Genomic DNA, 27,797 nt, shown 5'->3' on the forward strand with positions numbered 1-27,797 from the left:
ATATATATCTTATAATGTTAATGTGAATGGACTCCTCATAATATATATATATATATATATATATCTTATAATGTTAATGTGAATGGACTCCTCATAATATATATATATCTTATAATGTTAATGTGAATGGACTCCTCATAATATATATATCATGAGGAGTCCATTCACATTAACATTATAAGATATATATGTATATATATCTTATAATGTTAATGTGAATTTGTGATTTATATATTGCGGCGCACTAAGCCCAGTTAGGGAAAAGGACCCTAACTAACCGCCATTCCTGCCTGTGCGACTGACGGCAGCGAAGAGGAGGACTTTCTGTTATTTAGAGACATTCTGATTTCTGAGTTTGCATATTAATGCCGCGCGCCTGAGCGCACTTATAACAATAAACGGCCGTGGTGGCCCACTCTGATCCTGCCTTGTGTGTTGGTGTCCGCTCAGTGCTCACAACGTTAAAACATTTATTTCCTGGGTGAAATATATGACAGGGCGTCTGTGGCTCAAGAGGTAGAGCAGGTCGTCCAATGATCCATGGGTCGGCGGTTCGAATCCCGGCTCCTCCTGTCTACATGTCAAAGTGTCCTTGGGCAAGTCACTGAACCGCAAATTGCTCCCGATGTGCTGGTTGGTACCTTGCATGGCATCCGCCGCCATCGGTGTATGAATGTGTGTGTGAATGGGTGAATGTAATGCACAATCTATGTAAAGCACCTTGGATAAAGGCGCTATATAAATGCACCATTTACCATTTACAGTGGTTCTCAAACGTTTTCATGTCAAGGACCCCCACATTGACATTTATTAGCCTGCGGACCCCCATGTGAAAAATATATGCCAGGGACCCCCATAGGAGAAGAGGTTTGTGGTTCTAGCAGTGATTCTAACCCATTTTCATTTCAAGGGCCCCCAGTTTGACAGGCATTAGGCTACGGAACCCCATTTAATGGCATTTCTATCTCTGGGACCACCAATTTATATTGTAAAATCAATGTTAATTTAACTCTGAGATGGACCTAACGGGTCCATTTGGTTCCATGTGTACACTCTCTGAGTTCCTAACTATCATTTAGCTGGGGACCCCCTGGAACTCCCTCAAGGACCCCTGGGGTCCCCGGACCCCATTTTGAGAACCAATGATATAATCCTTAACACCTTTTCCTTATTTTGATTTATCTTTTCGCTTTTTTTTTTGCATTAATGCACAGGAACTATAGCTTAATATGAGATATAAACAGGATTTCTTTTAGTTTATTGATGTTTTTCTTCTTATTTTCATTTATTGTCGCATCAGTAGACTTTAGTTAGCCTATATGAAATATAAACAGGATTTATGTTTATTCATTTACTGGAGACTTCATGTTTGTCTTCTTTTTGAAGATGGAGGGAACATGTTCCCACCGTCCTCCCCGAGCCCAGCGTCCATGTTGACAGGAGAGATGATCAGAGGAGCAGAGTTTACAACACCATTATTATCACCTGGACTGAAGTATGGATATAGTCTCTCAGTGAAGGAGGCGCAGCCAGTGAAAGAGTAGAGATTTACTCTGGCCTCCACATCATAAAAGGAGACCAGACCCTCCTCATAATCCACAAACACTCCCACTTTCTGGAGCTCCTCTCTTACAGGGAGGAGGACATCAGGGCCAGCTGCAGCCTTGTACTCATTTCCATTCCTCAACCTTATAGTCCAGAAACCATTGTTGGGACTCAGATAGGTTGGTAGATTCCTGTTGATGGACTCTCTGGCCACTCCTATTGTCCAGTCAGTCTTCCCTCCAACCTGGACCTCATAGTAAAACCTTCCTGAGGAGAAGCTTTGTTTTCCTAAGACACAGAGACAATCAGAGAATCTCTCTGTGTTGTCTGGGAGATTCTTCCTTACGTTTCCATCACTCACTTGTTTTCCATCCTCAGACAGGATGAGGTAGGGGTTTGCTGTATCAGGGTCCAGAGTTACATCCACCTCATATTTCTGGATGATTTTCAGCTCAACATCACACAGCTTCTTCTTCATCTCTTGACTGAGTGTCTTCTCCAGCTGAGACACAGCTGTCCTCACAGTCCCCACATGTGAAGACTGATGGACATTGACCTTTGTCCAGTCCTTGGTGGGTCTCCACCCTGTGTTGATGGAGGTGAAGTTCTGGAGGAGGTGGAGGTGGTCTTCAGCGTGTGAGAGCTGTTTCAGCTCAGAGCTTCTCTTCTCTAACTGAGTGACTTCCTGTTGCAGATCTTCAGTGAAGCCTTCAGCCTGTTTCTCTGTTGTTTTCTGCTTCTCTTCAATCACACCAATGAGCTCAGCCTGGCTTCTCTCAACACAGCTGATCAGAGCAGTGAAGACCTGCACACTGTCTGCTATCACTGTGTCTGCATCTTTCCTGCTGAGCTCTACTGAGCGTTTGACCTCCTGAATCTTCACTCGTCTCTCCTGGATCATCTGCTGGATTTCAGCCTCTGTCTTTGCTTCATATTCTTCTTTCAACTTGTTGCTCCTGAACTGTTGAACTATCTCAGAAACCAAAGTATTGACAGATACGTCTGGCCTCGCATTGAAGATCTTTGCGCACAGTGGACACTTGCACACATCACTAGTGTCCCAGTAACGTGTGATACAGGCTTTGCAGTAGTTGTGTCCACACGGAGTGGCGACTGGATCGGTGAACACATCCATACAGATGGAACACAGGAAGTGCTCTTCAGACAGGAGACCGCTGGCGGACGCCATTTCTAAGTGGAGGAAGCGTCAGGTTGAAGTGGTGAGAACTAAGTGCTGTCTTGGAGAGAAACACTGCTTCTCTCTAAACTCAGGGAGTGACGTCCGTCCTTTATATAGAGCTCTGATGGATGCTACGTCACATCTCGCTGACGTCACCATGAGTCATGTGTCTATATATCCATATATGGAGTTGTTTTACATTAGCATGATGTCATCAGCACTAGACGTCTCTGCCGGCTCCATATATGGAGCTCCAGATCAACCCAACACCCACATATGGAGTTTGTGATGTCAGACTTGGATAGGTCAGTTGGATACGTCGGACAGCTCCATATATGGAGTGTCGATACTCAATGTGTAACCGTGGCAACCAATCAAATGCCTATAAATGGACATACCGGGTTTGATTATGGTTATGTCTGAGTCATAGTGCCGTGACCATTAAAGACTATTTTAATTTAGGACTACTGGCCTACTTGGAACGATGCAAGTTGTAAATGCATGCCCCGCCCAGTTATTATGTCTGTGTCTATTTTATGCCCATATATGGAGTTCTTTGTCAGGCATGCCCAAATATGGAGTCCATGCAGATGTCAGAACAATCATTGTGATTGTAGAAAATTCCCCATAGCTTCATTTACTTGCCTTATTTTGTGCATGCCTATTTTGGGCAACCTTCGAGTCATCTTTAGGACCCAACCTTTTCTACTTTAGTTCAGGCTTCTGTTTGGGCACTCCCTAATGCAACAGGACCCCAGTACTGTGCAGTTTTACCACGCCCCCAGTGAGGCTCTCCAGCGTTGAAGCACTCGGCCCTAGTGGTTGGAGCGTGAACTGCAGGCGGACCCATGGATTAATGACCGGGAAACCCCGTGCAGCAGCTGGGCTTTAACATTGAGCGCTCGGTTGCACTTCCGCATTTGACCACGGAAATGTGGTGGTCAAATGCGGAAGTAGAGCGTTCTTCCGGGTGCTTCAAACAGGAAGTAGAGCGTTCTTCCGGGTGCTTCAAACAGGAAGTAGAGCGTTCTTCCGGGGTGCTTCAAACAGGAAGTAGAGCGTTCTTCCGGGTGCTTCAAACAGGAAGTAGAGCGTTCTTCCGGGTGCTTCAAACAGGAAGTAGAGCGTTCTTCCGGGTGCTTCAAAACGCCACTGAGCAACTTCCACTGAAATGAATAGCGGAGGGGGCGGGGCTATCCATGTGTGAGTTGTTTATTTTGCTGCGTTGTTTTTTTTCTTTCTTAGATCGGCGAGGCGCTCATCATCGTCATCCTCATCGGGTAAGAAATATTGTTTGCAATGACGAGGCATCATGCAAAGACACGTAGATACATAAATAATGACAAAGCGTCTTTGCATAGTCTGCATTTCTCTATCATACTGCTACTGTATATTGATTATTTTCTTTTTATAGTGCTATATATTCATAAAGTGCAATATTATTACTCTTATAGTGCTTGTTGGGTGTGATCAATTGGCTAACATGGTGACGGGTAGCACAGCATATGTCAGTGAATCGCGTGCACAAGATACAGTACAGTAGAAAGTACAGTAACAAAACGCATTTGACATAAAACCATGATTCTCAGAATGTTTATTGATCAGCCCCAATATGGGTATAATACATTTATTTCATTGCATTGTAGTGACTTGTGACGCGAGTGGACTCGGTGGGGGAAGAGTCCTGTGTCCCTCGATTGGTCCGAGACCAAGTCCAAGTCAAATTTAAGGGCGAGACCGACACGAAACAGGATAAATGAACTCGAGACGAGTCAAGCACTCATCTGTCATTAAATTAATATAAATGGTAAATGGTAAATGGTGCATTTATATAGAGCCTTTATCCAAGGCGCTTTACATAGATTGTGCATTACATTCACCCATTCATACACTGATGGCAGCGGAAACCATGCAAGGCACCAACCAGGAGGTATTAGGGGTTCAGTGTCTTGCTCAGGGACACTTCGACACTAACTCTGGGGGAGCCCCGGTTCAAACTGGCAACCTTCCAACCTTCCAACCATCCAGCCACTCTACCCCTGAGCCACCGCCGCCCCCAGCCCCCAGTTATACCCTTGGGTAAAAGGGTAAAAGAAATCATAATTATGATTTATTTTAGCGATTATGTTATAATGAAATTGAGTTGAAGTGTTTTTTTAAGGGTATAACTGTTGTATAGACGCAATATTACACTCGTGGTTGTGCTTTACCGATAGGCACTGCTTACGGAACTCAACTCACCTATCGGCTCGCTCCTGCAGCGATGCAGGCGTGTCATCAATGACGGCAAATGACGTCTCGTGTAGCATTGCTTAACCCATTTAGACCTGAGGACGCTTCTACAAAATGTCTTCTAAATCCTGACAGCTTTCTGAAAACCTATGTTTCTATGTCAGTCGTTCTCAAACATTTTCATGTGAAGGACCCCAAGAATTATCTGAATTTGGCCGCGGACCCCCATCAGAAAATATGTTGTTCCAGGGATCCCCACTCTGAAAGAATATATATTCAAAGATTTGTGCCACATTTTCAAGATTTTTCAAGAATAGCAGACGTACAAGTTCATAGCGCGGCACTCGCAATCTGCTATATTTCAATAGCTAAAGTATAACATAATTTATGAAACACCAACAGGGGATCACTGGTTGTAATGTGTAGCCTACGACTGTATATACATGTGTCCGTGTGTGACCCATTTGTGCAGCCAGTGCCATTTCTAATCTCTTGAAAGCCGAAATGTAATTAGCATTTAAATTCCCTTAACTCTGCCCTCAGTGCTGTTGTTGTGGGTTTGCAAATCGCTCGCAAGGCCACACTTATAAGTTATTAGTGAATGTGTGTGTGTGTGTGTGTGTGTGTGTGTGTGTGTGTGTGTGTGTGTGTGTGTGTGTGTGTGTGTGTGTGTGTGTGTGTGCGTGCGCGTGCATGCGTGTCGTGTGCATGCGTGCGTGCAACATTGAGTGAAAGTGATTGTGAGCGTGTATAAAAGTATTAGTCAGTGTTGCCATGTCTGCTTATTATAAGCAACTTTGGGCTTGTTTTGTCTGCAAGCCGCTCGTAAATATTGGTTACTTACGGGATGCGTTTTCACATTTTCATGTCAAGGAGCCCTAAATTAATATATTTGTCCACGGACAATGTCCCATCTGTCCCATGTTAGGTGGCAGGGACTCCCCATACAAGATGTTAAAATGTTTCAAAAGACATTCCGAATTAAAATTGATCTTCTAGATTTCTTTTGAAAATAGATCATCTACAAGCTCACAACGTGTCTTTCGGCCTTGTTTTATCATAGACCCAGTGTCACGAATGAGTACGGGATGAGGACCCAAAAGCAGGCGACAGGCAGAACAGGTATAACTTAGAAATGTTGAATAACTTTTCTTCCATATAAAGGGCAAAAATGGCAGGTCAAAAATAACAGGACTCTTGGAATACAAATGCAGGACAAACTCCTTCAACGGGGAATCACGAACCAACAAGAACCCAATGCAAGCTACAGGACTTAAATTGACACAGGATAACAGGACACAGGTGAAACCAAAACACAATCAACACTAGGATAGGCTGGGGGACTAACAGGTCCAGGACGCGTTATTATGTATCCCACCGCAGTTCTAGGAAAGCCCTGCTGTGATTGGCCAGTAGTCGTTGTGATTGACAGTTCTCGTTTTTGCGACCAGTCATTAGTCCTACAACTACAACCTCAAACCCTCACCCTAAACGTTGGTGGGATTCATAATCACGCGTCCAGGACACAGGTGGAAACACTGACACATCACAAGGTAGGTTAGACAAGGTATGTATAGCAGTATAGTCGAAAATATATTTTAAAATATCTTTACATTTTATTTTTGTATTTTATTTTCTGCTAAGCAACAAGCTATATATGCTTATAGATGATTATCGCTTACTCATGACAGCTCTTCCGTTGGCCTCCAGACTGTATGATGAAGCATTTGGAAATTGCGAGAGTCAACAGTCTGGTAACGCGAGACTAGTATAGCAGCAATTTGTCAGACAGGAAAAACTATAGGAACCATATACTACAAAATAAGATACAATAAAACCAAGGCACCAACAGAGTAACAGAAAATCAAAACCAAACAGAAGAGGAGCACATGACCAATACACAGTGGCGTGCACAGACATTTAGAGGGGCAGGTGCTCAAGTTAAAAAAGGGCACCTTGTGCAGCGCGTGGAACCGGCCGGTTGCCTTAATCCATTTTGGGCCGGAACCCCTTTTGGTGTTAGCATTATGTTATGCTTTAGCTATTGAAAAATAGCAGATCTACAAGCTCATAGCGCGCCACCGAGTGGCGCGCTATGAACTTGTAGGTCTGCTATTTTTGAAAAATCAAAAAAAAAGAAGAAAAAAAAAAGTTTTTTCTTCTTTTTTTTTCAAAAGGGCACATTGCCAAAAGGGCAGGGGGTGCTCTAGCACCCCCTAGTGTCTATCTGTGCACGCCACTGATGACAGAGACATAGCTTAATAAGTCCGAAACCTAAATAGTCAAAGTCCACGGTCACCACGGACACCCGGTTACTTGTTTCTCGCATGAAATCTGTCAACGCTGGTATTAGTACGGGATTAAATGAAGGCTTTAAGCAAAGACCCTCAGCCCCTGGACCCTGACTCCCAGCCCCCCCCTACCCCCCACCACCCCCCCCCCCCCCCCTCCCAGGGGTGTGTGTGTGTGTCTGTGTGTGTGTGTGTGTGTGTGTGTGTGTGTGTGTGTGTGGGGGGGGGGGTCCACTCAGTCCTCTCAGGTGACTGGGATTTGTGGAAAAGGCCGTGAATTCCAAAGGCAGAATTCCAAAAAGTCCTTTGTTACAACTCAGCAGTCTCACACACGCACACATGAATACGCGCACACGCACGGACACACACACGCACGCCACACACACACACACGCACCTTCCCTCCCTCCCTCCCTCCAACACAACCTGAGAAAACACACATCCGCAGAACTTTAGTGTATAACGGCACCGAGAACCACTTACACACATAAAGAGAGAGAGACATTCAGCGAGAACAGCATGGATGGACATGCAGGTTTTAAAACGCCCGACAGGGAAGTCTATTTCATTAACTGAACTGAATGATTATTATTATGATACGGATGATGGATCATAAGAAAATGTCCGCTATACTATGCTGAGAGCTTTTAACACCGAGGGCCACACTTTGGAGAGAAGTGTTTTTTTCTCTCCTTGTTTTTTTTGTTCATTTTTTCAGTAATGCTTTTAAACGTTATATTCTGGATTGTTTTGTTTCACGTTGCAACGAGAGGCTGTGTTTGAATCCTGATCAAAATCCAAGAGAGAGAGAGCGAGAGAGAGAGAGAAAGACAGAGAGAGGGATAGAGAGACAAGGAGAGACAAGGAGAGACAGAGAGAGACAGAGACACGCAGAGAGAGAGAGAGAGAGAGAGAGAGAGAGAGAGAGAGAGAGAGAGAGAGAGAAGGGGGGACGTTCGGAGATGGACGACGCAGTGAACGATGTCGGCTCAATCATGCGTCTGACATCATCATGACATCATCATGACACGTGGTAAGAGTTAATTATTTGGACGACTGGCGGCTGGGACCAGAGCCATATGAGGACAGTTGCGTCACTACCGGTCACTTCATCGGCCCAGTTTTCCACTCAGCGACCTCTATTGGCGAATAGTCCAAAGCCCTGACCCGGAAGTTCACGGAATGCACCGGAGTCTACGAGCGTTTGTCACTATTTCACTGGAGTCTATGAGCTTATGTCACTATTTCACTGGAGTCTATGAGCGTATGTCACTATTTCACTGGAGTCTATGAGTGTTTCTCACTATTTCACTGGAGTCTATGAGCGTATGTCACTATTTCACTGGAGTCTATGAGCGTTTGTCACTATTTCACTGGATTCTATGAGCGTATGTCACTATTTCACTGGATTCTATGAGCGTATGTCACTATTTCACTGGATTCTATGAGCGTATGTCACTATTTCACTGGAGTCTATGAGTGTTTCTCACTATTTCACTGGATTCTATGAGCGTATGTCACTATTTCACTGGATTCTATAAGCGTATGTCACTATTTCACTGGAGTCTATGAGCATTTGTCACTATTTCACTGGAGTCTATGAGCGTATGTCACTATTAGTCTATGAGCGTATGTCACTATTTCACTGGAGTCTATGAGCGTTTGTCACTATTTCACTGGATTCTATGAGCGTATGTCACTATTTCACTGGATTCTATGAGCGTATGTCACTATTTCACTGGATTCTATGAGCGTATGTCACTATTTCACTGGAGTCTATGAGTGTTTCTCACTATTTCACTGGATTCTATGAGCGTATGTCACTATTTCACTGGATTCTATAAGCGTATGTCACTATTTCACTGGAGTCTATGAGCATTTGTCACTATTTCACTGGAGTCTATGAGCGTATGTCACTATTAGTCTATGAGCGTATGTCACTATTTCACTGGAGTCTATGAACGTTTGTCACTATTTCACTGGATTCTATGAGTGTTTCTCACTATTTCACTGGAGTCTATGAGCGTATGTCACTATTTCACTGGAGTCTATAGCGTTTGTCACTATTTCACTGGAGTCTATGAGCGTATGTCACTATTTCACTGGATTCTATGAGCGTTTCTCACTATTTCACTGGAGTCTATGAGCGTTTCTCACTATTTCACTGGAGTCTATGAGCGTATGTAACTATTTCGAGTTACATGAAAGCACATGAAAGCCCCTCATTGGGCTCAACTCTTCAATAGAAGGCTCTGGCTGGTCGACCCTTGTGTTTTTTTGAGGAAGTGACATTGGACTCTGCGGAAGAAACAGCAAAAGGTGCTTCATTTAGGAAGACTTGTCAGACCACACTTAATGCAAAATGGTACACAAAATGGTGTGACAGCAGATCTCGTCGAATGTTGACAGTTTACCGGTGCTAGATCTGGTGAGAGAGTGATGCTGCATGGGACAGAGAAGGTATGGATTTGTCCTGATTTGTTTGTCTGGGACAAAAAAAAGAAGCCATCTCAGCATCAGAATGTTCAGAACGGAATATCTCGTGGCTTCTGTGACGATCGGGTCCAATATTTAGTTCAGTGAACTTCCGGTTAAAGAATATGTTTCAGAAGCTGTGTTCACATTCACTCTCCCGTTGGGATTACTAACTCCCAACCTGCTTCCGGTCTCCTAAAAGAGGCGGGGTCATCCGTACGTGACTCACACAGATACAGGAAGAAACTATCTCGCCGTTGTTTTCGTCTTGGGTTGAGCTCTCGTCATGACCTCTGACCTCACACAGGTAGCGGTGTCGTCAGACTCTGACGATTACAAGGTGAGTGACAGAAGTGGCAACCAGAAGTACCTGTTTTACTTAAGTAAAAGTATTAATACTGCAATATACTTCAAGTACTCATTGAGAGAGCGAGTGCATTAATACAATTCAGGTATGAAGCTGCGGGCCGTATAAAATTCACCCCAGGGCAGCATTTGGCCCACGGGCCGCACTTTACACACAGTTGGCCTGACGTTTCTAAAACATGGAGAATAACGAGGCCGTTTTATATTGAGAACATTTATTAGTATAGTTGTCAGACAACGGGTGTAAATTAAAGTACGAGATATCTCGTACTTGGCAGACATAATTGTACAAATATATACGATTGACTAAAAAGTATAGGCTAGTACTTTATACAGAAATATGTTATAACTGTGTTTCCCTCCACACACACACACACACACGCACGCACACATGCACACACACACGCACACGCACACGCACACACACACACACACACACACACACACACACACACACACACACACACACACACACACACACACACACACACTCCCTGTACAGAATGTGTTCTGCAATCCCGCCTTTGAGCTGGAGGGGGAGCGAGAGGACCGCGTGGAAGGATTCAGGACCGCCTCCTCCACCCCTGAGCCAATCAAACCGGCTGCAGCAGGTGAGTCAGCCAATTGTCATTATTATTTTTAAATATCAGTCCTATAGTTGAGATGAAGAACCATTTAAGTCCATAATTCATTCTGACCCCTTTCCTAAAAGCCCCACCTCCCCTCCCATCCATTAGTATGGAGTTGCTCAACCAGCGCATACACCATTTTCACCCCTTCTTCCGGGTTGGAAAAGTGGTGAAAAAAACAACATCCCAGTGTTTTCAGAGACCAGCTCACCTCAGCAGAGGAAATCCACTGAGGCCCATGACAGTTAGAGTATTAGCCTCTGCACTGAGAGGCCCATGCCAGTTAGAGTATTAGCCTCTGCACTGAGGCCCATGCCAGTTAGAGTATTAGCCTCTGCACTGAGGCCCATGCCAGTTAGAGTATTAGCCTCTGCACTGAGGCCCATGACAGTTAGAGTATTAGCCTCTGCACTGAGGCCCATGACAGTTAGAGTATTAGCCTCTGCACTGAGGCCCATGACAGTTAGAATATTGGCCTCTGCACTGAGGCCCATGACAGTTAGAGTATTGGCCTCTGCACTGAGGCCCATGACAGTTAGAGTATTAGCCTCTGCAGTCTGCACTGAGGCCCATGACAGTTAGAGTATTAGCCTCTGCACTGAGGCCCATGACAGTTAGAGTATTAGCCTCTGCACTGAGGCCCATGACAGTTAGAGTATTAGCCTCTGCACTGAGGCCCATGACAGTTAGAGTATTAGCCTCTGCACTGAGGCCCATGACAGTTAGAGTATTAGCCTCTGCACTGAGGCCCATGACAGTTAGAGTATTAGCCTCTGCACTGAGGCCCATGACAGTTAGAGTATTAGCCTCTGCACTGAGGCCCATGACAGTTAGAGTATTAGCCTCTGCACTGAGGCCCATGACAGTTAGAGTATTGGCCTCTGCACTGAGGCCCATGACAGTTAGAGTATTGGCCTCTGCACTGAGGCCCATGACAGTTAGAGTATTAGCCTCTGCACTGAGGCCCATGCCAGTTAGAGTATTGGCCTCTGCACTGAGGCCCATGACAGTTAGAGTATTGGCCTCTGCACTGAGGCCCATGACAGTTAGAGTATTAGCCTCTGCACTGAGGCCCATGCCAGTTAGAGTATTGGCCTCTGCACTGAGGCCCATGACAGTTAGAGTATTGGCCGCTGCACTGAGGCCCATGACAGTTAGAGTATTAGCCTCTGCAGTCTGCACTGAGGCCCATGACAGTTAGAGTATTAGCCTCTGCAGTCTGCACTGAGGCCCATGACAGTTAGAGTATTAGCCTCTGCAGTCTGCACTGAGGCCCATGACAGTTAGAGTATTAGCCTCTGCACTGAGGCCCATGACAGTTAGAGTATTAGCCTCTGCACTGAAGCCCATGACAGTTAGAGCAGTGTTTCCCAACCTGTGTACCGCGGTACTTTACTGTGCCGGCCCGTTTGATGTGTCCAGGTGTGCCGCCTGATTTGACCGAAAATTTTACACTAACCATAACACTTAAACCCTCCCCCGAAAGCAATAGCTATTGAGCTGCAGGATTCCTATTGTTGCGTCGTCGTTGTTGACGTGCGACAACAACAACCACGGAACAATAGACTCTAACGACCATCGGCCATAGGAATGTTAATCACTAGTGGTGTCAAATCTGTCAAGTCTGGATCGGTCAAAATAGCGTCTGCATCGGACGTTGGTTCGATCCTAAAGTTGTGAACTAACTGCGGGAAAAACACAGATGTACAAGCCCAAAACGCTGTGCATTGCGACGGGTAGATAACGTGTAGATCTGCTACTTCCAGCGCAGTAAGGGCGCATGCTTATGACGCTCATTAACTATGCATCAGCAGCCAGTGACAGTCACAAGTTACAACACACGAGCAGCAGACGGGATGCACAGGCAGATCCGACACAACTTTATTGCACACATCTGTGCTTTCATCCACGCTTCCATAGCCTTTTAAATCGTATTTCCCATCCACGGGCACAAGCAGTGATATCAGCAGCTTCCACCCGATCTGTGGTGGTGTTCTGTTGTCTGTCGAGGGAAGTTACTAGCTAGTCGCTAGCATGGGAGCTAACGTTAGTTTAACTTCCATATAGTTAGAAGGAGTTAGAAGGAGTCCTCCTTAATAACACTATGTACTTTCCATCCGTTCCCCAACCCCTCACACTCGCTGCTGCGTTTACACGGGCAGACACAAAGACGAATGGGAATGATAGACTGCATCGTTTGCGTCTGCCCGTGTTTAATGGTCAGGGTTTCACTGTCCACAGCACAGGCAGATTTTTATTTATTCCAGCCATTTTCTCTAATAAAGTTGTTTTTAAAAAGCTCACTGCTCAGGTCAAATATTGATATGCAAATGTGATTAATTGAGATTAATTAATCACAAGTTTTAATGTAGAAGCTATAGATCTAGCTTCAAAAAAAAAAAAAAAAAAAGGTTAAATGTGTCAGACAGATGAGTGCTGTCATGTGTGTTTTTAAAAGTATATTGGGTTCAAAGACGTTTTACTCTGTCAAAAGTATAATGTGTTTGGTATCAGAGACGTTTTACTATATATATATATATATATATATATATATATACACACACACACATGCACACCCCCCGTATATCTAGGTGTGCCCCGAGATTTTTAGGCTATGAAAAGTGTGCCCTGGGACAAAAAAGGTTGGGAAACACTGAGTTAGAGTATTAGCCTCTGCACTGAGGCCCATGACAGTTAGAGTATTAGCCTCTGCACTGAGGCCCATGACAGTTAGAGTATTAGCCTCTGCACTGAGGCCCATGACAGTTAGAGTATTAGCCTCTGCACTGAGGCCCATGACAGTTAGAGTATTAGCCTCTGCACTGAGGCCCATGACAGTTAGAGTATTAGCCTCTGCACTGAGGCCCATGACAATTAGAGTATTGGCCTCTGCACTGAGGCCCATGACAGTTAGAGTATTAGCCTCTGCACTGAGGCCCATGACAGTTAGAGTATTAGCCTCTGCACTGAGGCCCATGACAGTTAGAGTATTAGCCTCTGCACTGAGGCCCATGACAGTTAGAGTATTAGCCTCTGCACTGAGGCCCATGACAGTTAGAGTATTAGCCTCTGCACTGAGGCCCATGACAGTTAGAGTATTAGCCTCTGCACTGAGGCCCATGACAGTTAGAGTATTAGCCTCTGCACTGAGGCCCATGACAATTAGAGTATTGGCCTCTGCACTGAGGCCCATGACAGTTAGAGTATTAGCCTCTGCACTGAGGCCCATGACAATTAGAGTATTGGCCTCTGCTCGTGAGTCACAAACGAGCTCTGCCGCTGTCGAGTACGACCACGCACATTCATGTTTTAGGCCGAGTTCGGCTCGAGATTTGCAGTACCTATGATTGGCCAGCATGTCCATTTGGCTTCAATGCTTCCTTCTCATTGGCCGGGGCTTGGTCCTGACCCCTTATCCATAATTTATAAATGAAGTTTAATTAGTATGAACTTAAATGGTTCTTTGTCTCACCTCTAGTGTGTGTGTGTGTGTGTGTGTGTGTGTGTGTGTGTGTGTGTGTGTGTGTGTGTGCGTGCGTGCGTGCGTGCTCGTGCGTGCTCCTGCGTGTGTGCGTGCGTGTGCTTCCAGGTCAGGGTGTGTTCCAGGTGTGTGCGCTGCGGTTCCGGGTGTGGTCAGGGTGTGGTTTGGGGGCGGTACTTGTCTCGGCTGCCGTTGTGTTCCTCATAGCAGCCCTGGGTCTCACTCTGGTGCTCATCCTCACACGTGAGTCCAACACGCACGCACGCACGCACGCACACACGCACGCACGCACGCACGCACGCACGCACACACAAACTGAACTCATGTTTCCTTCATGAGGAGTCCAAGCCGCTACAGGGGAGGGTTTCCCCGGTAGGACGTAGCACGTGGAAGGAACATGTTATCCCAACCAATTCCTTTTCCTTTTTTGATTGGGATTAAATATAAGAAATTGAATTGCTGGTGAAATCAAAGCGTTTTGTTGTTCTCTGTGTTGCAGAGCTGAGTGGTCAGGAGGTGGAGGAGGGGGATGTGGTGTCCGTCAGTCCTCTGGACCCCCTGGGAGGCGGGGGAGTGTCCCACACTGTCCCCGCGCTGGTGTCCAACAGCAGTGTGCAGGGGGACGTCGCCACCACCGCTGCCCCCCAGCCCGCAGGACACAGCCCCACCGCCCAGACACGTACGGGACAAACTATCTATTAATGCTCCTTCTTACTGCCCCCCAGACCGCGGGACACAGCCCCACCGCTCAGACACGTACGGGACAAACTATCTATTAACCCATTTTGGGCGGGAACCCCTTTTGGTGTTTTAACTAAGCATTATATTATACTTTAGCTATAATATAGCTAAAGTGGCGCGCTACGAGCTTGTAGGTCTGCTATTTTTGAAAAATCGTAAAAATGCGGCACAAATCTTTGAATATATAATCTTTCAGAGCGAACGTTTTTCTTATTTCGACGTCAGGCCAAAATGGGTTAATGCTCCTTCCAGCCCGCGGGACACAGCCCCACCGCCCAGACACGTACGGGACAAACTCCTTCTTACAAGGCTTGGTATAGCGACATTCAAAACTATAGTCTATATACCGGCGGACACCATAGAATGCCGTATCACAATAGTACAATATCCAAAATAAATCGCAGACTAATATCATGATACGGATCTAATAGTGATACTAGGGATTAGGGATGTCCCGATCACGTTTGCTCCCGATCCGATTCCGATCATTTGATTTGATCTGCCGATACCGATTTTTCCCGATCCGATATAATGTATATATAACACTTGCCATATGACAATAATACAATATCCAAAATCACAGACAATATCCAGTGTAATTAAAATGATATGGACTATAGACTAGGGATTTCCCGATCACGTTTTTTGCTCCCGATCCGATCATAATAAAATGACATGATCGGCTATGATTTCCGATTCACACGATCGTACATCGAGACGGGTTCATGTGTTTGGTCCGACGGAGCATTGGTCCGAACGACAATCTTGGTCTGAGGTTGACACTAATGGGCTTGATGGGTGGACTTAATCCCCTCAAAGGTAATCACACTTTAATCATTGACCTCAGAGGTAACTAGATTAAGCCAGACTAAAACTAAATATAAGATTGAGAAACTTTTAGTACTTCTAGTAAGACTACAACTTAATTGCCCAGACTCTTCTTCAACAAAGATGGCGAAAGCAAACATTCTTTGTTCGGTACTCATACAATAGTATGGTACAAAACACTGAAGTCCTTAAACCAGAAACCTAACCTCCCCCGGGGCAGCACACCTAAACCTAACCCCAACCCTCTCCCGACCCCCAGCGCACCTCGGACCAATGCTCCTTCGAACCAATGCTCCGTCGGACCATAGTGTGCCTCCCCATCGAGACAACCCCTACTAACGACGATTCTCTTCATGCAGGGTGTGGCGGTATCCTGAGCGACCCGGAGGGAAGCTTCAGCTCTCCCAACCACCCCGGCTCCTACCCGCCCAACTCCCAGTGCGTGTGGGTGATCCGGGTCCAGCCGCCCGCCCTGGTCCAGATCCACGTTTCCTCTCTGACCGTGGAGGGCCCCTCCCCCTGCCTGTTCGACTGGCTGGAGGTCCGAGAGCAGACTGAGCACAGCGCCGTGGTCACCAGGTATAGGTTACGTCTACACTAGTACAGAGTGAGCACATACAAGAAAATAAGAAATGGTGCATTTATATAGAGCGTCGCAGTCCCACCCACTTTCATGACGACGCCAGGCCCAGGAAATAGTTTCCAATGCATTTTTCCCATAGACATTTCAAAACGTATTTATTTAAAGACCTGCTTGCGTCATACAAAGCTAACTCTTGTCGTGACAAATCAAATCAAAAAGTTGTAACCTGCCGTTTTCTTCTTCTTTCTAATTATTTGTTCAACCCGAAAATTTTTGTTTGTTGTCATGATTTGTCACGACAAGAGTTGGCTTTGTACGAGGCTTAAAAAGTCTTTAAATAAATACTTTTTGAAATGTCTATGAGGAAAATGAACAGAGAATCATTTCCTGGGCCCTGGTAGGGGGCGGGACTGCGACGCTCTATAGCGCCTTTATCTGTTTATTTGTATTTCTTTTTCCAGTTTTTCATGTGTTTATGAGGTGACAGACATAGTACTTCATTAGACCCCTTGGTGTGGTTGTTATGTGCAATGATGTCTTCCCTTTGTATTTAGGGTTTCTTCCTGGAGGCTGAAACCTTGACAGCCAAACGTGCCAATGAAAAAAAAAACAGTGATATAGTGACAATATCACAATATCATCCCCTCCCCCTTTATCATGTTCATCGGCTTCAGTTCAGGTGGATCACCACCCGTCACCTGCACCCACCAGGCAAACCAGGCATATAGGCCTACTTAATGAACTGGTGGGCATGTCCACAAATTCAGTATACACTTTTTTGAATAATAATTCTTCCTCATATAACAATTATTCCTGATGATCATGTTTTAGGGTGGAAAAGATCACGGCAGTCCGTCTTTAACTGTCCCATTCCTTAAAGGGGAAAACCACCAATTTTCAACATTTTTTTATTATTTACACACAACAGCTCTAAGGTATATTAATGACATAGTAAAATGTTGAAAATGAGTGGAATGCCCCTTTAAGACTAAATCATTTGGTGTCAAAATTAAGTGCCTGGACCCCACCAAAATGAATGTGTCTGTTGGCCCACGTGCACCCATCTGAAAGATATGTCAATATACCATACAAGATTTGTGTTAAAAATTAGCTTATAGATAGATAGATAGATAGATTCTTTATTTTTGTGTCATGCACCCAAGGCGCCCCGCCCACATGGACTTATAGGACACACCATACAACTCAATGCGTCAGTATTGCATTGTGTACAAGAAACAGTATTTCTTTTTCTTTTCTTTTTTTTTTACACAAACAAAACATTCTGCCTTTTTTCCCACGCTTTGCATAAAAAGTCTGCTAAAGCAAAAATACCTTTCCTAAAACAAAATTCCAGTTTTTCGTAGTCCTCTAACCAGAAAAAGTTAACACTGCAGATGGTTGTCATTTTACAAAATAATACATGTCTTAATTCTTCATATCATGGGCAGTAAAACAAAAAATGAATTTCATTTTCAATTTCTTTCAAATCACACACTAGACACATTGTGTTTTGTGCGTTGTGTAGGTTCTGTGGCAGTGTGGCGCCCCCTACGGTCAACACTGTGTTCTGTGTGTTGTGTAGGTTCTGTGGCAGTGTGGCGCCCCCTACGGTCAACACTGTGTTTTGTATGTTGTGTAGGTTCTGTGGCAGTGTGGCGCCCCCTACGGTCAACACTGTGTTCTGTGTGTTGTGTAGGTTCTGTGGCAGTGTGGCGCCCCCTACGGTCAACACTGTGTTCTGTGTGTTGTGTAGGTTCTGTGGCAGTGTGGCGCCCCCTACGGTCAACACTGTGTTCTGTGTGTTGTGTAGGTTCTGTGGCAGTGTGGCGCCCCCTACGGTCAACACTGTGTTCTGTGTGTTGTGTAGGTTCTGTGGCAGTGTGGCGCCCCCTACGGTCAACACTGTGTTCTGTATGTTGTGTAGGTTCTGTGGCAGTGTGTGTGGCGCCCCCTACGGTCAACACTGTGTTCTGTGTGTTGTGTAGGTTCTGTGGCAGTGTGGCGCCCCCTACGGTCAACAGCAACAGCAGCGTGGTGTTGGTGACCTTCCACTCTGACGCCAGTATCTCCGGAGCGGGATTCACTGCCCAGTACCGCGCAGTACAGAGCAGTACGCACGCACACACACACACACACACACACACACACACACACACACAAAAGGCATTCAGAAAATCCCTGTCCTGAAATTTTTATGTCTCCACAAGCATATTAATACAAACCTGCGTGTGTGTGTGTGTGTGTGTGTGTGTGTGTGTGTGTGTGTGTGTGGTCAGAGAGCTGTCTCAGAGAGGAGTTCCAGTGTGACGGAGGTCGTTGTCTCCTGCCCGTGTCATTGTGTGACGGACACGCCCACTGTACCGACCAATCGGACGAGGCACACTGCGAGCACATACACAGAGGTGACACGCACACCTCTTCAGACTCCACCTCGTCCCCTAGCGCTCACCTCTCCAGTCGGATCTTATACTCTGTATAAGAGTTTCTGTAAAATAAAAAGGGGGGCACGGTGGCACAGTCGGTAGTGCTGTCGCCTCAAAGCTAGAAGGTCCTGGGTTGGATTCCCGCCTTCTGCATGTTCTCCCCGTCATGTGTCCCCTATAGGGTATAGGTACCCTCACATGTTCTCCCCGTGCCCCCTAGGGTAGGTAACCTACCCTGTGTGGTAGGCTGTGCAACAGTGACACTTGGTGGTTAACAAACGCTATAACACTATTTTTCGTGCTCGGACACAGCCACACACACATTTTCGTGCTCGGACAGAGCCAGTCAGCCACACACATTTTCGTGCTCGGACACAGGCACAGACCCAGCCACACACAAATAGTGTCAAAATAAATGCCAACATTGTAATCTTTGCTGTTGTCATCAAACAGAGTGCGGTGGACAAAAGAATGGATCCTCGGGGTACCTGACCAGTCCAAACCACCCCAGGCCTTATCCTCACCAACAGGTACTGTACACCTTCAGTTCAGAATACTATACCCCTATAGTTGCCATTTCTGGCAACTGGCGGCCATCTAGAAAAATGGAGGAATTCTGCGTGGCCTGAGGTTGATTATCAATGAGGGTGGTATAAAGGTGATCTGTGCCAAATGTCATGCATGCCGAGGTTGATTATCAATTAATCAACCTCGGGTCTCAATTAATGAAATTAGGGTATCTCTCTCTCTCTCTCTCTCTCTCTCTCTCTCTCAGTTGTGTACGTGGCGTATATCTGCAGAGGAGGGTCACGTGATCACTCTGAGTTTCCAGAACTTCAGTTTGGAGACGCAGGCCGTGTGTGAATTTGACTACGTGGAAATCCACGACAGCGCGGACACCGGAGCCGGACGCACACTGGGGCGGTACCGTTCTCATTATTATTAAATCCAAGATAGCACAGACACCAGAGCTGGACGCACACTATAGGGACGGTAGTACGGTACCCAGTTCAAATATGATTATTTGGGGGGCTGACAAGTTTGGCATACCTTGACTAGCAATGAAAAAATAGCCAGCACTCAAGAAATGTCCTTTTCACATGATTTCACTTTGGCGTGCATTCATTGTTGTGAAACTTGCCACATCAGCTTGACATTCCACGGGCCAGTGGTTTGGATTACAGGATGTATGGAATTCTCTTCATAAAGCTGCTTTTGAATGTCCACAATGTGCATGCAAATGGACTTAACTCCCAACGGTACAATAAGTGCGTATCGCTGTCACTTATATCCACGCGTATTGTCATTGTAGCGCTTTAGCCTAGCGTGCAGGCAGCGTGTGTGTGTGTATGACCTCATTTCTCTGCCTGCAACAAATAGGCTGCCTGTTGTAAAAGTGTTATGACTCCGGTGAGACTTCGATCTCAAGGCCCAAGGGGTTACATAACTCAGGGTTCCCACACATTTTTACAAATACATTTTCACAAAAGTTCCATCACTAATACACCCTGTTACGAGTCGACTCCCAGTCTATAGGGTTACGGGAAGCAACATAAGGGAAAGGACAACGGAATAAAAATAAAAACATTGTGGTATTGATACTTTTACTTAAAGGACGACTTTACACCCATTTTCAACGTATCTTCATATAGGCTAAGTTGTCCTTTAAGTGGTTCCCAAACTTTTCAGCCCGTGACCCAAGACAGAAATAAGATATTCGGGACCCAAACTAGTGGAAATAGCCGATACAAGCTCACAACATGTCAACGTGTCACTTCGCGCCGCGTTGTGTGAGCTTGTAGATCGGCTATTTTCACTACTCACTACTCTAATTTTATGGAATTCCTTCGATTTTTCTTTTATTTCTTCATTAAATTACTGAAAACAATCATTCAATTTTGTTTTTAATTCATGAAAAGTTTAGCTTTTTGGGATTAAAAAAAAAAAACGTTTTGAAAACTAAAAACCAAATGTAGGAAACTGTGACCCTGTGTTTGGGAAACAGGGCTTTTTAGCACACCTGTGCTTCTATAGAGGGTATGCACATGCATAAAGTCAATGGCAGATCGAGTGACAAAGTGAATTTAATTTTGTTTAAAGACATTTAATGCAATCAGATAGGACTTTTCTGTTTGGATGTATGGACTGTCAAGTCCAGAAAGTGGTTTTTTGCCACTCAGTAGGCGTTCCCGCATAACTTCCGGGTATGATAATGATGTCACGCGCATACTCTCTATAGGTCATCAGACGATTAACACACCTGTGCTATAGAGCGGCACAGTCCCGCCCCCTTTCATGGCGACGAACGGCCCGGAAGTCAATTTCCAATTAATTTTCCCCATAGACATTTCATAAAGTATTTATTTAAAGACCTGTAAGCCTCGGGACAAAGTCAACTCGGATCGTGACAACACATAAACCCACCCTGTTCTACCCTGCCCTATTTTTAATTTTTTTCTAATTATTTGTTTGGCCCAAAGAATTGTGTTTGTTGTCATGAGGTCTTTAAATAAATACTTTATGAAACGTCTATGGGAAAAATGAATGGGAAATTGTCTTCCGGGCCGCTCGTCGGGGGCGGGACTGCGACGCTCTATAGGTCCTCAGACAATTATCACACACTAAATCCCACCCCAAAAAGCGATTGTCCAGTGCCAATCCAAATAGTTTAGCAACTGTTGCTATGCAGGTCAAACTTTTGCAACCTCATAGCTGTGTGTTATTTTGCATGGCTGTGTTGTTGAACATATACAGTACATGGCTTAACGTTGGGAAAGTTACACGACTGACCCACCCAGGTGATGGCAATAATACTAATGACCGTAGTCTTACGGTGCAACATGAAAACTCCTGTCGGGCGGTTGTTAAAAGTTGATTTCTCCCTCTGTCATGTCCTCGTATTTCTAGTTTATTTAAATAATGTTGTGCACATTTGCCCAACATAGGGGCGACTGCATGTGGCTCAAGAGGTAGAGCAGGTCGTCCAATGATCCATGGGTCGGCGGTTTGAATCCCGGCTCCTCCTGGCTACATGTCGAAGTGTCCTTGGGCAAGACACTGAACCCCAAATTGCTCCCGATGTGCTGGTTGGTACCTTGCATGGCTTCCGCCGCAATCGGTGTATGAATGTGTGTGTGAATGGGTGAATGTAATGCACAATCTATGTAAAGCGCCTTGGATAAAGGCGCTATATATAAATGCACCATTTACCATTTAACATAGCCTACTGCAGGCCTGGTTGACTAGATTTAGAAGACATTTTGAAGGTTTTTGCTTCTGAAATGATCCATTATTTATATGGAGAAATCCCATCATTCAACATGCATCTTAATGGGTGAGAAGGACAGCTTGACCTGTCTCTTCGCTGCTAACGTGCCTATTGGACAAGGACGGGTTGGGGAGGGACTTATAGCGAAGGGCTAATTAACACACCTGTGTTAACACCTCTGTAGGTTCTATGGCACAGACATCCCTCCAGAGTCGATTATCACACCTGTGCTTCTGTCTGTAGGTTCTGTGGCACAGACGTCCCTCCAGAGATGACCTCCTCAGGTCCTCAGATGACGGTGGTGTTTGTAGCCGACGAAGGAGTGTCTGACAGCGGGTTCAGCGCCACCTACCAGGCTGTGTCTGTGACCAACAGTAAGCATGTTTTACCTACCAGCTCAGGCTGTGTCTGTGACCAACAGTAAGCTTGTTTTACCTACCTGGCTGTGTCTGTGGCTAACAGTAGGCTACTCTTGTTTTACCTACCAGCCCAGGCTGTGTCTGTGACCAACAGTAAGCTTGTTTTACCTACCAGCCCAGGCTGTGTCTGTGACCAACAGTAAGCTTGTTTTACCTACCAGCCCAGGCTGTGTCTGTGACCAACAGTTGTTTTACCTACCAGCCCAGGCTGTGTCTGTGACAAACAGTACGCTAAGCTACAGTATGTGTTTTACCTATACCTGGCTGTGTCTGTGGCTAACAGTAGGCTACTCTTGTTTTACCCATAGACATACAAAGGTAGATGCCTCTTCCGGCTCTGGGGCGAGTGTCTCTGTTGAAGGCAAACATGGAGGCAAGCTTTCCCGAGATTCCTTGCAAAGCATACCGCTATGCTTCCGCTATGCCACTCTGCCTCTGAGCCAGCCGATGGCGGTGGCTCAGGGGTAGAGTGGCTGGATGGTAACCGCAAGGTTGCCAGTTGGAACCGGGGCTCCCCCAGAGTTAGTGTCGAAGTGTCCTTGAGCAAGACTCTGAACCCCTAATTTCTCCTGATGTGTCTTTCATATGGTTTCCGCCGCCATCGGTGTATGAATGTGAGTGTGTGAATGGGTGAATGCAATGCACAATATGTAAAGCGCCTTGGATAAAGGCGATATATAAATGCACCAATCCACCGCTTCCGCTTGACTTCCTGCCTTCAATGGAGACACGTCGCTCCAATGAACTGCAGCGGCAAATGAGGCATCTACTTTTTTTGTAATGAACGCTCATGAAATGTAGACGACATCGTCACCACCTAGTCATACTGACAGCCTAGCCTGATTGGCTGCTACACACGCTGCCTAAGCCAATGGGAGTGTAGTATGATTGCTTGCCTCCCCAAGCAACGCAGCAGAGCAGCATAATGATCACACTCACGGGGAAGAGCTCACCCCGACACGGTGCATACTAGTTATTTCACACACACGTTTGCAATGTTCGAATGTCACTTGATATAACTTCAAACCAAACGCGGGTGAAACAGTGCAGCCAATGCCATCGTGGTGGGGGGTGCGTGGCAGCCAGCCAGCTCACAGCCTTGTGATGCGCGGTTACAGATACAATCGGATCGATTATTTGGCTATCAGCAACACACAGATTACAGGTCTTGCAAGGACGGGTCGCGTGCACGTCCTTCAAAATCCCACTAGGGCGGCTGCGAGGTTGCGAGACAGAAACATACACGTTACTATAATAATACATGAAACAAAGACACCTGACACATTATTACCATGTAATCATTTCTTGTTTTTATATATCTATGGTTTTACTTACCAGGCTGTGTCTGTGACAAGTACGCTGTGCTTGTCTTGGTCCTCTTTAGCTGCCAACTGTCCCTTGAAATACAGAATTGTTCCTCAAATGGACCCCTACACGGGTCCATTTGAGGGGGCTTCATTTAAATTCTAACGCCACTTGTCCTGTCCTGGGTGGCAGGGACGTGTGCACCGGAGCAGTTCAGCTGCAGTACCGGGCAGTGTCTGCAGAGGGAGTGGATCTGTGACGGATGGAACGACTGCTCCGACGGAGGCGACGAACGCGACTGTGGCAACGCAACCTACCCTCAATTCAGTGAGTCAATGCTCTCTCCACCTACGATCAATTCAGTGAGTCAATGCTCTCTCCACCTACGATCAATTCAGTGAGTCAATGCTCTCTCCACCTACATCAATTCAGTGAGTCAATGCTCTCTCCACCTACGATCAATTCAGTGAGTCAATGCTCTCTCCAACTACGATCAATTCAGTGAGTCAATGCTCTCTCCACCTACGATCAATTCAGTGAGTCAATGCTCTCTCCACCTACGATCAATTCAGTGAGTCAATGCTCTCTCCACCTACAATCAATTCAGTTAGTCAATGCTCTCTCCACCTACCTAATTCAGTGAGTGTAGTTTTGGTTAACTAGTATGATCTCTATGTGTGTGTAGCTTCATCATGTGAGCTCATAGAGGTCCAGATGTGCAGAGATCTCAGCTACAATCAGACCTCCTTCCCAAACATCTGGCTCTCCGTGGCAGACCAGAGAGAAGCCTCCATGCTGCTCAGACACTACCAGGTGACTCAGCACTGTACTGAACACTGAATCAGATTGTTTGTTGTGTGTGTGTGTGTTTGTTCCAGACCAAAACACATTACAGTACCCTGAATCATCCTATAATCCTGTCCCAACATACATGTTGACCTTGCATTGTTTCATAGATGGCACCTGTTCTCCATTTCCCCCACTCCTTTCACAGTAAAATGCAGCTAGAACGGTAGAATGCTAGTTGCCTTCATTCATGCGGGTATTTTAGTAGCTCCAAACTTTTTTTTTTTCATGAATAGTCTATTAATAGTGTCCTGGTACTCACACATGCACCGTTTGTCACCCTCAAGCTGCCGTTCATACAGGACCCAGGGCAGCGGTGGCCGAACGGTTTGCGGAGCGGTCTTGTTATCGGAAGGTCGCCAGTTCGAATTCCCGGACCGGCACGTTAAAATTACCACAGCTGAAGTGCCCTTGAGCAAGGCATTGAACCCCTACCATGAAATGTTCTATGAGCAGGGTCTGGCTGTAAACAAGCATCTCAAGCTTAGTCCATTCACCCTGGGTAAACAAAGAACTTTGCTTTGCTTTGCTTTTGGGCCTTCATTTTCAGGCCTGTTGAGAACCCTACCGCTGGGTTCTGTATGAACGGCAGCTTGAGGGTGACAAACCTTTTTTATTTTATGTTTTATTTATTTTTAGCTATTACAAATACCCACATTAGAATGAAGACAACCTGCTTTCTACCATTCTAGCTGCAATTTACCATGGGAGGGGAGGGGAAATGGAGAACAGGGGGCATCTATGAAACGGGTTATTCAGGGCACTGTAATGTGTTTTGCTCTGGATTTCTCCTTTAACCCATTTTCCGAAATTTACCCAACTCCCAACATTTTTCTAAAAAACCTGTTTCTATGTCAGTGGTGCTCAACCTTTTTCATGTCAAGGACCCCCAGAATTATCTCTATTGGGCCATGGACCCCCATCTCAAAATATGTAGTTCCAAGGACCCCCCAGAAGCAAATATTTGAGTTCAAAATGTTCGCTCTGAAATATATATTCAATGATTTGCGCCACATTTTCACGATTTTTCAAAAATAGCAGACCTACAAGGTCGTAGCGCGGCACTCGGTGCCGCGCTATGACCTTGTAGATCTGCTATTTTTCAATAGCTAAAGTATAACATAATGCTTAAAACACCAAAAGGGGTTCCCGTTCAGAATGGATTAAAACAACAACACTTCTGAGTACCTCTTCGCTCCGGCCTCCTCCATGCAGGTGCTGACGGAGCTGCCGTGCTTCGAGCCGCTGCGGCGCCTGCTGTGTGGGATGTTCGTTCCTCAGTGCAGCCCTCACGGAGGAGTCCTCCAGCCCTGCCGCTCCGTCTGCTCGTCGGCCCAGCTGCAGTGTGCCCAGGCCCTGGACGTCTTCGCCTTCAGCTGGCCCTTCAACTGCCACCTACTGCCCGACTCCCAGGACCCTATGGAGTGCTGCCTGCCTTAGAGAAGATACCAGGACCACCATGGAGTGCTGCCTGCCTTAGAGAAGATACCAGGACCCTATGGAGTGCTGCCTGCCTTAGAGAAGATACCAGGACCACCATGGAGTGCTGCCTGCCTTAGAGAAGATACCAGCTAGGACCCTATGGAGTGCTGCAGCTGCTGCCTGCCTTAGAGAAGATACCAGGACTACCATGGAATGCTGCCTGCCTTAGAGAAGATACCAGCTAGGACCAACATGGAATGCTGCCTTCCTTAGAGAAGATACCAAGACCACCATGGAATGCTGCCTGCCTTAGAGAAGATACCAGCTAGGACCCTATAGAGTGCTGCCTGCCTTAGTGGGGGACCCCCAGAACCCAATTGATTGATTGATTGAATGAATATGTTATTAGACAATATAAAAATGCAAACAGCACAAGGTACAGTCAGGCATTTTGGTCCAAAAGGATTTCCAAAGACCTTGCGGTCTTGTTTCCATTCGGGTCCTATGCACTCAGTCATGAAAAATCTAAAACAACAATCGATGGAATGCTGCCTGCCTTAGTGGGAGACCCCCAGAACCCTATGGAATGCTGCCTGCCTTAGTGGGAGACCCCCAGAACCCTATGGAATACTGCTTGCCTTAGTGAAGACCCCCAGGACCCCATGGGATGATCACCATTAATCATCATTAAGAGTTCCCATTTAGGTCCATGAGGCCCGAGGAAAAAAACTTGCCTTTCCGTGTAGGTGTGTATAGCATGCCCTATACGAAGCTGTAGGCACTGAAAACAAGGTTATTTTAATTGCCTGTGAAAAGGAGATATTTGTCGGAACTCGGGAGTGGGTACAATCCCAGGCTGAACCAGGACGTACTGGGCAGGGACGTGGTGGGCCCATAATTCAGCCCGGGAAGTGGAGTTGCGGAGGCCCTCTAGGCGCGCGGCCGGAGGCCGTGTGCCGACTAATCGAAACACTGACGAATCAAGGGCGTGCGAGCGCCCTGCGCTGCAGCCAGGATGGCTGAGAGCGGCTGATGTGCACAACATTATTATGTCACAAAGCAACATGATTATATAGGCTGTTACCTTGTTAAAAGATAATTGTGTTTCTTCGAAATTAAATATATGATTTTTTTTATTAAAAAAAAAAAAAAACGGCTGGCCCAGACCGGCCTGGACTGGACCGGCCGTTCGGGAGTTGTCCCGAATTGCCCAATGGCCAGCACGTCTCTGGTACTGGGTAGTGGGTCACTGTAAATGTATTGTCACATCACAGCTTTACAGGTTGAAAGAAGAAGAGGGTGAAGTTATTTTTTCATACAATCATTAAATCATTTACATTTTGCATAACGCTTGGAGGAGTCTGAATTCTGTCCTACTGTACCACCGTCCAGGAATCAGACTAGCTTGGGAGACAAACACTGGGTCGGGACCCATTTGTGGGTCGCGGGACACATTGTTATGGGTCCCCTTATTTGTTCCTCTCCTATACATTTGGGTTTTAATTATTATTATTTCAAAACATTTACAAAAAAGCTAAACTTTTCAAGTTTTCATGAATTAAAAACAAAATTCAATGATTTTTTTCCCCAGTAACTTCATGAAGAAATAAAATAAAAAATATATATATGAAATTCTGCGTTGTGACTTGTAGATCAGCTATTTTCACAGCTTTGGGTCTCGGAAGAATGTCTCATTTTCTGTTTTGGGTCACAGGCTGAAAAGTGTGGGGGAGGGGGGGTGGCTCTATATGCATACGAGTCAAA

The 27,797-nt window shown here is 45.8% G+C and overlaps 2 protein-coding genes across 2 annotated transcripts; one reads left to right on the forward strand and one right to left on the reverse strand.

Annotated features, from left to right (window-relative positions):
* Positions 1-1,363: 1,363 nt before the first annotated feature.
* LOC306932197 (E3 ubiquitin-protein ligase TRIM21-like) lies at positions 1,364-2,734 on the reverse strand (the record flags this gene model as incomplete). Its single annotated transcript, XM_079513894.1, has 2 exons — positions 1,364-2,152; positions 2,627-2,734. 2 exons carry the CDS (start codon positions 2,732-2,734, stop codon positions 1,364-1,366), a joined length of 897 nt encoding a protein of 298 aa, XP_079370020.1.
* Positions 2,735-10,008: 7,274 nt separating this feature from the next.
* mfrp (membrane frizzled-related protein) lies at positions 10,009-27,615 on the forward strand (the record flags this gene model as incomplete). The annotated part of the gene is made up of 13 exons (XM_079513895.1): positions 10,009-10,062; positions 10,591-10,699; positions 14,307-14,441; positions 14,698-14,877; positions 16,127-16,346; positions 18,336-18,460; positions 18,627-18,752; positions 19,227-19,303; positions 19,549-19,697; positions 22,285-22,415; positions 23,958-24,092; positions 24,451-24,578; positions 25,827-27,615. 13 exons carry the CDS (start codon positions 10,009-10,011, stop codon positions 26,049-26,051), a joined length of 1,794 nt encoding a protein of 597 aa, XP_079370021.1. The 3' UTR covers positions 26,052-27,615.
* Positions 27,616-27,797: the final 182 nt, after the last annotated feature.

Source organism: Electrona antarctica (genome assembly GCF_951216825.1).
Source record: "Electrona antarctica genome assembly, chromosome: 11".
Classification (NCBI taxonomy): Eukaryota; Metazoa; Chordata; class Actinopteri; order Myctophiformes; family Myctophidae; genus Electrona; species Electrona antarctica.